This window comes from Zootermopsis nevadensis, unplaced genomic scaffold (assembly GCF_977971745.1).
Source record: "Zootermopsis nevadensis isolate Lab colony 2312 unplaced genomic scaffold, Znev_1.0 Znev_ptg000008l, whole genome shotgun sequence".
In the NCBI taxonomy this organism is placed as follows: domain Eukaryota; kingdom Metazoa; phylum Arthropoda; class Insecta; order Blattodea; family Termopsidae; genus Zootermopsis; species Zootermopsis nevadensis.
The window spans coordinates 12,679,530-12,692,860 of NW_028259140.1; the positions used below are offsets into that span (position 1 = coordinate 12,679,530).

The window sequence follows — 13,331 nt, forward strand, 5'->3', positions numbered from 1 at the left end:
ACCAGAAATCCTCTGAAAGGAGGCAGCTAAGATCCACACTGGGTTATTATAAACGTGGAATAACTATCATAAAAGTCAACACAACATTTTAATGATAAATGGAAAGTTTTATTGCAGTACCATCACTATCAAATAACGTTCAAATACATTCAACATCATTCTAGATCACACATATGTCAGTAACTAGTATTTCTAAACATAAATTGAAGTCATATGTGAAATTAATATTCAATAAAGAACCAAATGGATAGCTGCTCTCATAAAATCATGAGAAACCAACAAAATTAAGAACACACACTTGAGACAATTTTCAAAAGCAATGCAAATGGGACACTGTTCAATACATATAGTTAATAAGATGGCCACAAATTCTGTGCGTGTATTCCACTGCCAAAACAAGACGGCAGAGTCCTCAACAGCTCTTCGAACACCATGCAGATGATAGTGAAACATTTGTACTATTAAAAACTTATTACAGGGGAAAACAGAGATCCAAATTGGACACACCTTGAGAACATTAATTTATCAAGCAAAGAGTAATCTTGTTAACTGATTACATTTGAAAATATACGTTAAATTTCACAGATAACACACAATGATCAAGTATGCCATATTTCAAGTGGAAATAACCACAGCAGCCAAAAATACACAGACATGTTTTCAGCATAACAATCATCTAGACAGCATGACGGTTATCTAATAATAACTCAATGAAATCTGGATTATTTCATTATGATACTCATAGAGGAAATTTTTTGCCATATGAACTGAAGTCTCAGCAAAGACAAATGAGGACAAAAATTAACATTTTGAGGTGTTAACAGCAGTAAAAAATTTAGTGTCGTCTGATGAGTGTTGACACTGCATGCTCTTGTAGGTAGTATCACTGTCTGAGGAACCACCTTCCTAGAACTTCACAGCAGTATAGGGTGGATGCGGTTGGGTTAGGTAGAACAAATCTGAGGGATACGCCTGAGTTCAAAACATGATCAGCCTCCTCTAAGAACCAGGCATGAAAAAGGTTTAACAGGTGTGTAGCCAAGTACTTGAGATTAAATTAATCTAATAAAAAATCATGGGACATAACAAACTTTTGGGCTTCGCTATTATGTTAATGATAGCAACTAAGCTCATGAAATTTGTTTCATTCAACAAAATATCACAATCATGCTTTCTAAAACTTGAAGTGATGTGACAAGCCTTTAAACTAACAGTTGATCTTTCAGTATAAATGTGTTCTTGCTTTAAACAAAGTGCAGTCACAATACAGAAATATCTCAAAACTTTACATGAAGTACATTTTGGGTATCAGAAACCAAACAATCATATTGGCAAATTCTGACTCACTCTGTGTGCATAACGCATTGTTCTAATGGCCACTAGTCCTATGGCAGGTAGGCAAGCTTCAAAATTAAGACTATACACAATTTCAACAAGTGCAGATACAGATTTTGTAGCTTACATTCTGAAGACAATCAATTCCATGGTTAAGAGTTCTATATTAGCCGAGACAAGAATCTCCTAGTTACAGAATCTAAATCCCTGTGTTCACAAAACCCATCAATATATCTGATTAAGTATAATCCGGCACACATGTTCACAACCTAAATCTGATGTAATTGCAGACACTGACCTGCCAACACCCAGGACACAGACACATGGTAGTTTAAAACCAAAATGTTGTGTGTACTATATGTATGACCAACCTCTGTCATGATTTACCCACTTTAATAACACTGAAAGATATCCTGTTCACTGCCCTGAAACTGATAACAGAACCAAGGGACAGGAGTAGACCATACAATAAGCCACAACTGAAGTACATATTTTATTAAAATCTGAATACATTCAGAAAGAATTTCCATTTCATATCCCTGAGAATGTAGCAGCCATTGCATTTTACATACGTAGTGTTCAGAGTATTTCATTCTCCTCACAACCTGGACTAGTAATGCAATAAATGCTGTGACACACACACACACACTCCAATTTACATTATTTTGATCTCACTGATGCAAACTCAATATTGCTAAGGTACAGACTGTACCTTGGACAAGAACCAAAAGCACACTCATGCTTACTGCATGGATGCTACTCAAATCAGGTTTCACACATCCAATCAGTATCATGTAAAACTTCAGCTTTCACTGATGAACCACATTCAATGTTGAATAGCAACTGCAATGTTCGCTGAAACAGATAACTTTCAACACTCAATGCTGCTCACTACTGAAAGCCATTTTACTCAACACCAGCCACGAAAACGTTCAGCATCATGTTCTGACATCCCATTTCTATGACCAAGTCAATCCAAAACTACAGAAAGTACCAACACACGGCTCAGGACAAACTAGAAAATCACTTGCCCACACAATGCAATTTAACATTAAATATTTTCTCTGAATAAAAATCAGGGGGTGAAAACATAAGATGCAGCCAGAAGCCCCATCATAGGGTCATGGGGGAGGTGTTAAAACCCTCCATTTTCATATCATAGTTTAAAATATGCATGATTAATTAAAAATGTTAACACAGAATAATACTTCAATTGCAACTGTCACTTGTGAAAATGTGAAGAACTGTCAGTGGAACAGCTCCAATCACTAAAGTAGAAATGTTAATTTTATTTGTTATACACACATTCAGAATACGCGCAAGGGCCAAAAATAAGACATTACTCACAAGATAACCCACATTCCATGAAGGGAGCATCCTCAAAACCACAATGTAAAAGGAATATCAAACCTCCAAAAACGTCTGAAGCCATTCTTCTGGCTGCCAGCCACACTTGTCACCAGTGGTGTTTCAGTTTACTTTCTTTTTTAATGATATATTTAATAACCAGGGTGGCTGAGCATGAAAATGGTACAATATAGATCAGATGTGATGCCATTCCTAGCAGAGCCTCTAAAAATTTCCTTTTATTATCCCACCAAAAAATGTTTCCCACTCACCATTTTTAAATGCAGACAACTTTCTTCATGAGTATACAAAGTAACCCCATTACTCAACTTCATTTAGAACAACCACTGTCAGTAAATACAACACAGCTGAACATAAAAATGTGTAAAACCAAGGATAACCAAAAGGCAACGCCACAAACGTAGTAAGGAACCTCAAGCAAATAACATCTGAGAGACTAATGTAAATGACATAGCACTTCCCACTGCATCTTAATCTTATAACCAAATTAAAAGATCATATGCATCACAACATTGCTAAAAGGCAACAGATTAATTTTGATACAATTAATGAATGTGCCCAGTTACAAGAACAACAAATGCCAACAAAACCTGAATTTTAACGTGGGCTCAAAAACACAGTCAACACTGCCAGAGTGTGCATGCTTCTGCTAAGATGAAGGTTCCAATCTGTTCAGTAGGACTGCACCTTAAAACATGTCAGTGGACTATGATACCAAATTAATACATTTTAACAAGAAATGACATGAAAATGTCTTCTGCACTCCGAAGAATTTTGTGTTGATGCTCAATTAAAGGTTAATTCAAATGGCACACTCTAGGAATGTTCTAGTCAATCTATAACCCAACATAATAAATGGCTCTAGAACTTCTGTTTCTCCCTCGGTGGAACAGGTATATCCAAGGCAACTAAGAAGTCAACTGTCACAGGCAATAGTGAGAACCAAGACCAGCTACATCATAACGCACATCGAACCAGGAAAGTGCTACTATCAAAACCCACCTGCTCTGAGCAGTCCTAAAGAACACGCATTATCACATCACACATTTCAAACATAATACACAGCAGGTTGATTGAATCTAGCAAATTCCTGCAAAACATGACTTTTTGGTAAGTTTGTACAATACAGGGCATCTTATTTCTTTATAGCATTGCTGAAAAACTGATTACTCTCAACAGAGACAATTATTTCTTACTCCATCCAAAATCCAAATTCTGGGTTGTTGCGCCATGTAGTATGGTAGAAGTTTACGGACGTTACAGAGGTCCTTGCTGCCTCCATCATCAGGGCAGCAAGGACCTCTGAAATGATAAACTTCTACCAGACTACACTGCACAACAACCCAGAAAACAGCCATCTCCAGACTCACCACAATGAAAACCTCAAATCCTACTATAGTCATCTTAAAAAAAATCTCTGCACAGGCAGCCACTCTTGTACAGAAATGTTCTTTCCTTAGAACATATGCTCATGACTTTTCTGATGTGTTACAAGAAGAGTTCTCGAAACAAACCCTTTCTGGCAAACATGACATACATATGGTCTTTGACCTGTGTGAGACCTCTTATGCACTACAAGTGTTGAACGCTGCGTGAAGGACTTTCCACATAGGTCACATGTATGTGGCTTTTCTCCAGTGTGTGTACGTTGGTGAACACGGAGATAATTGCGAGATATAAATGCTTTACCACAAACATCACACACATTCGGTTTTTCCCCAGTGTGTGTCCTCACATGCACCATCAGGGATGCCTTGCTGGCAACATTCTTGCCACATATGTCACACACAAACTGGCTTTCTCCTGTGTGGGACTTCAGATGCAATAACATAACCTGCTTGCGTGCAAACCGTTTCTTACAGATGTCACACTGGTGTTTCTTTTCTGGGGGTGTAAAATTAGGATCATGCGTCTTCTTGTGCAATGTAAGCCTGTACCTGTACCGATATGCCAAACCACAAATGTCACACTGGAATGGTTTTTCCCCTGTGTGAATAGTCTTGTGCTCTCGGAAAGTTGTTTTTGTATAAAATCCTGTGTTACATACTTCACACTTGTACTTGTATTCACTGAGGTGCCGCTTTCTGTGGTTCACCAGGTTTGCTCTCTGTATACATGAATACCCACAAATATCACAAACATGGTTCTTTTCCCCTGTGTGAATCTTTTTGTGACTCTTTAGTTCAAATGCTCGCTTAAAACTGCGATCACAAATATCACAAGGAAAGGGCCGTTCATCACTATGAATCACCATGTGAACTGTTAGTGCTCCCTTAGACACAAATGCCTCTCCACAAATAGTACACACAAACGGACGTTCTCCGGTGTGAATCCTCCGGTGTATCAACATTTTACTTTTGATGAGAACCTTTCCACAGAATTCACATTTGTTTGAAACCCTTTCCTTTTTGGAGCTGCATTTTGTACCTCTAGAGGCTTTGTCTCCAGATCTGTAAAGAAGAGAGATTGCAACATGAATTCGGACTTTTTCACTCGATTTAAACTCAGCTTACAATTCTTATCCAAGCACAATGTCTAGTAACTCCAATTAAAACCCCTAACCGTTCCAATACGTGATCTAGTTTTAACTCCTCTGCAAACAGAGGCCATTAAATAACAATCCATCCTGGCTTCCATACAGCAATCTCTCCACCTTCAATAAGACTTCAATCACACAATTTCCCTCAGGAAAACCCAATACAATACCACCATCTTCCAGCCAGTATTAAAATTTTTGTAAATGTTGCATACAAATAAAATGCCCTAGCTTAAGTTGCATATGTTCCTGAGCACAAACTAATGTCTTGCATATTCCTGAAATGTGATCAAGTCATAATTCAGGAACTGGTTAAATCTAGTTAATGGGTTAAAAAACACATGCAAAAGGAACATCAAAACCCTTGGTGAATTTTCTGATGTGTAATGAGCATTGTTCTGGACACAAAACCCTTGTTACAGACTTGACACAGATATGGTCTATAATCTGTATGAGACCTTCTGTGAACTGTCAAGGATGAACGCTGTGTGAAACACTTGCCACAATGATCACACGTAAACGGTCTTTCACCTGTGTGGGTACGCTGGTGGACCTTAAGACAGAGTCGTGAATTGAATGCCTTCCCACATACATGACACACATTAGGCTTCTCACCAGTGTGCGTACGAACGTGCACTTTCAAATAGTCTTTGCTTGAAAGCACTTTGCCACAGATGTCACAGATACACTGGCTCTCGCCTGTATGGGACTTCATGTGCACCAACAGAACTTTCTTGTGAGAGTAACATTTGCTACAGATCTTACACTTATGTTCCTTAGGAGGTTCGGACTTTGGGTCATGGGACTTGTGATGCTGCGTCAGCTGGTACCGATACCGATATACTAAACCACATACGTCGCACTGAAATGGTTTCTCACCAGTATGACCCATCATGTGCTCTTGGACTTCAGTGTTCGTGTAGAACCCTTTAGAACAAATTACACACTTAAACTTGTATTCATTCAAATGTCTCTTCCTATGATTCACCAAGTTTGTTTTCTGAATACATGAGTAACCACATATATCACACACATGGTTCTTTTCCCCTGTGTGAATTTTCCTATGATTTCTCAACTCAGATGACCGCTTAAACCTGTGATTACACACATCACAAGGATATGGTCGTTCATCACTATGTATGACCATATGCACATTCATGGCACCTTTTGAGACGAAAGCTTCACCACACTCTGTACATGCAAATGGCCTTTCCCCTGTATGAGTCCTCCTGTGAATCAGTAGCTTACTCTTTACAAAAGACTTTCCACAGAATTCACACTTGTTTGAACTCTTTTCCTTTGTTGATCTGCTTTTCGACTTTCCAACAGATTCACTAAAGGCATTGTCTGCAGATCTGCAAAGAAGAGAGATGAAAAATGAATTCTTCTGTTTTGTAATCAAGTCTCAAGCCTCTGTGCATGTTTTAATGAAAGACAAACATTCTTCCAGACTTCTGATGCCAGGTTCATAAAGAACAATGCTACTGCTAATGTAATTTTGCTTCACTTAACATCACCAACTTTACTACACACGTTATCCAATTGTGACAGACCAAAACAATGCCACAGTAAGCTGGCACTACAGGATTGTAAGTAATCAGGATAAAAACGTCACTCACTCTGTATGTATGCCCATTTCACTTTTAATGACTACACTACTTGTGAACAACACACCATCCATTCAACAAGTTCAATAATTTCATTTATCTGAATGAAGTCGATAGTGCTGCATTATGAAATTTTGTGAATAACGCACGGGGGGGGGGGGGGGGGGGGGGTGTCCTTCTCCGTTCACTCAGTATTTGACTTCAAACAACATAAATGAATACCCGTTGATCTGTGTAGTTCTGCCATCTGGTCTGAAAATCAAAGTTGTAATTAACGTTGCCACAGGACTGTTAAAGTTTTGTATTTTGAGTGACTTTCACACGTGTGTAACGATTTCATTTTAAGCAAATATAAGATCAAAGAAGTGTTGCTAAATGTAGTAATCTGTACTTTATTAATGCATTAGCAATTTCAGTAATGTACTATTAAAACCTGTTATAACCAAAACCTCTAAATCAAATTTCTGCCTTAAAATTATTTTATTCCAAGACTAGTGAAAAAATGAATGAACAGTAAAGATATTCTCATTAAACAAAGTAATTGTGGGAACATGTTAAAAGCATGGGGCAACTGCATTCCAAAAATAAACTTTTAATGGAAAACACAAAAGAAGATAAGTGTTGAAAAACCAATTATATATGACATGATCAAAGCAAATATTACTGGCAATGGAACAGGAGATATACCTTATCTTCTTGTTATTGTGGTGGTGAAGTAGCAAAGATGACTGGACAGCAACAATTTTTACTCTTCAAATAGTCATTTATTAATATTAACTCTTTCACGGTAAGATATTTGTTAGAACAAAATGCCTTGAATGCATAACAAATTTCAGTTTTTTTACTACTTATCAGTACATTCACCAAATATTCAGAATTTGCAAATAAGAGGAGCAGAATTATCATCTATGTTTAGTTTACTTTTAAAATATGTCATGTTAACCATTTTAACGTCAGTAACAATGCTACATACAAGTTTGGAATTTTCAAATAAAAGAGACATCTTGGGACAACCTACAGGAAAAACAAAAGCTTCCACATATTGTGAACAGTAGTCTTCCAAGAAATGGCTGCTGCATAAATGTGTGATCTACAGGGCATATAGCATATAAATTCAATCTGCAAGTTATGCAGAAATTGGCTATTACCTCACATTAATTTCAATTCTGCAGCAAGAGATAACAAGTATTTCATGCAATGTAAACCACACCCAAACTCAACGTAACATGATACAATCAAACATGTAACCTTACAAAGTCAAACAGTCTTCAGTTCTCATCTCTTGTAAGTTTCACGCTGTCTTATTAGGTACTATTAAGAACCTTCGTTAAGTTGTATGAAAATTGAAGAAAGGAATGTTACACCATAAAAATGCTTACATAGCAGTTTGGACCCAAATCATTTTAAAAAAGTTCAGAAATGTATAGATAATGGAATAATGTTGTTGTGTTCCCCAGAATATCGCCTTTGCAATTGGTGCCAGTTAGCACCACAATTGTCAAGATTCAATGAATTATGCATGAGTAAGTGACGCAAACTGATGTCAATTCCGTACACAAGAATGCAAGTATGTCTTCCTCACAAATGCCTGATATTGTTGTCTGGTTTTAACCAAAACTGCAATGTATCAACACATTTTAGTAAAATTCCCCAACATCAAATTTCTTAATTACTGGTTCTCTAGAGTTGTTACACGCAGCCAGATGTGGGACACGCACATACACGTCTAAAATTTTAAGTTGTGAATATGCAAAGAAAAATCATGTGAGGAGGATATAAACTTTCAATTTCAAGACAATGTGAAAATAAACATAACTTTCCACATTTTTTCCACTTTGTTGATAATAATGATATCTACTGCACTAGTAAGTGTAAAGAGTCTAATAAAATTCCAGGAGGCTCTGCTACAACCAGTACAGCCCAAGAAAGTTCAATCTGACACTAAGTATTACAACTTCAACTATATATACTCTTCACTTCTCAATAGACATATGGGAAAGACTGTTGCCCTGCAAGCTTAAAATGAATGGTCGAGTCTGAATATACCACAATAAAGATCTTGTACAGGTAACCCTCGATTTGCGCCGATTCAGAATAACGCCGATTTTGAAACCAGCAAGTAAAAATGTGAAGAAGAAAAATCTACTATTATTTATAATGTTTAATAATATATCTCGTACTGATTCTTATACTAAATCGTAATTCTTACATCGTTGATTTTGAATAAAAATTATAAATACAGTCATCTCTGCAATTACTTATGTTTCGTTAACGTAAATTTGCTCCAATGAGATCGATGAATCGGTAAAAGCTGTTTGTGAAATGCAAACTTTTGCATATGCGAGTTTGCTCTTATGCAATTGCATTCCTGGTGCTTTAAACTTTCAAAGGACTAATTTAATCTCTGCGGAGGTACCGGGGTTATTTTTACTAAGCGATTTTCTATAGGTCGGCGTCTTACATGAATGCAACTATCGCATAACAGCAGAGATCGCAGTCAATCGTGGGGACCAACGAATTGCCGATTGTAAGTGTATAAAACATATTTTTAAATTCCCTTTATTTTATTTACGTTATTTCAGGACTTTAAATGTAATGCCATTATATTACTCGTCAATGTTTGGGTGCTGGGAACGCATGTAATTGACTTCCCATTGATATACATTATAAAAGAGTTTCAATTTATGCCGGTTCGTCCAGAAACGCATCCCGGGTGTAAATGGAGGGCTACTTTATTTGCAACTGCACATACATTCAGCAATGGGGCCAAATGTAAAGAGAACAAAACTGAAATGTATGAACCCCCATCATGAACCAAAGGAAATAAGGAATAAAACAACAATATGAATGTCATAAACTGACACAACTGACAGTCAGTTCCAATCATGTGACAATGCAAAAGAAAAAGACGTTTCTTTATACCACGAAGATGACAGTGTTTAACTTGCACTTCTTTCACTTCTGCCAATCTGACACAAAAAATTGAGGCAAATGTGACAATGCAAAATTAAAAATGGCATGAATGTTAACCCACCCCTATCACCTTAGGCTGCAGGCAGTTCAGTAGAAATATTTTGACAGAAAAATACCACTAAATGCAGTAAACATTATTCATCCACACTTTGAGATGCAAAAAGACAAGAAGAGACAATACCAATGTGAATGCAAGTGTACAGCTGCCCATCCTATTTCATGCTACTTCAAGAAAAAGCAACTTGCAAGGTGAGAATCTATTTGTGACACAAATAAAGATAATGTGTCATTCTATGGAGATAGTCTGGTCCTGAGGATATTATAAAAACTTTTGATGTGGTGCAATCTGATTGTAATTCTGCAGATACTCAACACATCTTGCTCAAATTAGCACCAGAGTATCAACAGCTTATGATCTGTTTATAGGGGCTGTCCAGAAAAAAGATTTTTCAGAAATTGTCTCCTTGACTAAAAATAAGACTAAATAAAATGTAATGACAAAATGCAATTTGACTCTTCCGTTTCGTTTTTAATCTAATATTGCACAATTAGTGACAGTGCACAAATCTGGACTTTCAGAGCCGGGAACATACACAGAATGTTCCTCTTGTAGCACAGAGGTGAAGGTTTTGTTCTTCAAGCAGACAGGTTGTGTTCAATCCCCATGCAACTCATTCTTTACTTTTATTAATAAGAGTTGCGGGGTAATTTAACAGTGTAGAATGTTGACACTTCCTGCTTACTCTGCACACCTACACAGCGAAAGGATATAAATATAAAGATGGGAAGTTGACTTTGTACATTTTCATATTAACCAATTACAAGCTTTTAGATACACAAATTATTGTTGGCTTTTAGACTGAAAGGAAAGTAATGAGTTTAAAACTAAAAACTACCTGCCATGAAGGCCAAACGAACACGAGTAATATAATAATGATGTTCTATATTTTGGTACCAAGCAGACTGGTCAGAATATTCCAATGTTTCAGAGCACCACACTGTATCCATCTTATGGGATAAAGTGGTGACACTAGGAAGTGGAAGGATTCACACTGGGTTAGAGGCATGGATGATTGATTCAGTGGAGACAGTATGGTTCTTTGAAATGTTGGCATCTACTAACCATGCCAAAACTCAGAAAATATTCATCCCCACATCCACAAAAACTTAAAGTTTCACATAAAGATATTTTGATTTGTGCTTTAAAAATTTGTTTAAACAATCCTCCTACCACTCTATGGACAATGGATTCAAATACATTCTGCAAAATACCATCATTGACCATATCCACAGAAACATGCAGACAGGCAATGTACCTTCTGGTACAATTTGGAGGGAATAAACATTTTCCATAAAAACCCCACAAAAATAAACCCTGCCTTGCTCCTTCTCAACCAATCAAACCTAAATTGTTTAGAATAGAATTTATTTGCTATTGTGGTTATGATTTCCAATGAAAGTAGTGTCACTTCTGTGATTTAATAAGACCCATTAACCAAATATGAACATCAGCAGCTGAAATTTAACAGCAAGCCTTACACTAATTTCATTTATCAGGAATCCACCATGTCATATAAATAAAAATTTGTTCATGTTTAGTCTAAGCCATGAGCATACAAAACCATAGCAGAAAATTTTCTTCTGCTTTTGGAATGAAGTCTCAAAATGTCTTTCCACCCCGAAATATATTATTACAGGAAGTATATAATAATTTAGGAACATATTATTTTACCTGAATGTCGTTCATTTAAAAACTTGTGAAAACACAACATTTTCACATAGGTAAAAGGCAGCATTAATAAGAAAGTTCAAGCTTTGTTTCTCTCATACATTTAGACAAATACACAGAAATGTTAAGACAATATTAATTGTATTGTGAGTGTGGTTTAGCAACAAAAAATGTCTAAGCCAGCAGTTAATAGAAAAATTGAATGAATCTCATGATGGGAGCACAATATTAAGAAAAATAATCATCTACCCTAGCACATCAACAGTATTTATTGAATTGCAGTTGGTAAGAGTAACATTTGGCAGTATAACTTGTATATAAAATGTCATGGAATACAAATATTACTGGTGTAATTATCCGCCTGAATTCTCCTTACCCTGAACTGCACCTAGAAAATGTCTGTACAAAATGTTTAATTGGTCCTTCCATTCTAAAAAGCAGGATTGTGCACTTTCTGATGTGTCAACAAGACAGACCTTGACAAAAAACCCTTATTGCAAACATCACACACATATTGTCCATGGTCATGTGATCTCCTATGCACAATTAAAGATGACTGTTGTGTGAAAGATTTGCCACACTGTTCACAGCTGTATGGCCGTTCACCAGTATGAGTTCGTTGATGAATCTTCAGGTACTTTTTGGAAATAAATGCCTTGCCACACACATCACACACATTGGGCTTCTCGCCCGTATGTGTCCGCACATGGATCTTGAGGTAGTCCTTGCTTGACACTGCCTTCCCACAAATGGTACATGTACACTGGCTCTCCCCTGTATGAGATTTCATATGTGACATCAATACCTGTTTTCGTGAATATGTCTTATTGCAAATTTCACATTGGTGTGTCTTTTCAGGTGGTTTGTAGTCCGGATCATGCTTCTTTTTATGTACAGTGAGCCTATATCGGTACCGATAAGCCAACCCACAAATATCACACTGAAAAGGTTTCTCACCTGTATGACCATTCTTGTGTTCCTGCAGTTCAGTGTTTGTGTAAAACCCTTTCTCACATATTTCACACCGAAGTTTGTATTCATTCAAGTGTCGTTTCCTGTGATTTACAAGGTTTGTTCTCTGTATGCATGAGTAACCACAAATATCACATACATGATTCTTCTCACCAGTATGTATCTTTTTATGATCTTTCAACTCAAACGCCCGTTTAAACCTGCGATTACAAATGTCACAAGGAAATGGACGCTTCTCACTATGTATCACCATGTGCACAGTTAGTGCTCCCTTCGATACAAATGCTTCACCACACATAGAACATGCAAAGGGGCGTTCACCTGTGTGAATCCTTCGATGAATCAGCATCTTGCATCTTGTGAAGATCTTTCCACAAAATTCACATTTATTCCAACTTTTACCCTTAGACTTCCTCTCCTGTTTTGTACAGTTCTCTCTTTTGGGGGAAGTCAACCTGCGTTTCTTTTTGCCAACAGAATCACTATTGGCATTTTCTGCAGATCTGGAAAGAAGAGAGATTAGTATAAATTCCCCAAATACCTCCATCAAGATCCCCTTTCCTCAGAACATCCATTTCAGAATTATGTCCAAAATCACATAACTACTTTTAATTCCAGTAACTACTCAAAAACACCATTAAACAATCTCGTGTTTGGGTACCAATAAAATTTACAAGACAAATGTAGTTCAGAATGCTTTCACGAATATTTTAACTATAACCTACAATTTTATACAATAAAATAAATTTAACACTAGTCTGGCAACATGACAAAAATAAACAAACATGCATTAAAACTGTAATGGTGTTTG

General features: G+C 36.8%; 2 protein-coding genes across 2 annotated transcripts in view; both read right to left on the reverse strand.

Annotated features, from left to right (window-relative positions):
• Positions 1-13,331, reverse strand: part of LOC110829205 (uncharacterized) — a 183,772-nt gene that overhangs the window by 129,316 nt on the left and 41,125 nt on the right. The window lies entirely within an intron of this gene.
• Positions 1,816-13,015, reverse strand: LOC110829217 (uncharacterized). Its single transcript, XM_022062728.2, has 2 exons — positions 12,842-13,015; positions 1,816-5,153 (listed from the first exon to the last, which is right to left on the reverse strand). The coding sequence occupies exons 1-2, from the start codon at positions 12,874-12,876 to the stop codon at positions 4,160-4,162; spliced, it is 1,029 nt and encodes a 342-aa protein (XP_021918420.1). The 5' UTR covers positions 12,877-13,015; the 3' UTR covers positions 1,816-4,159.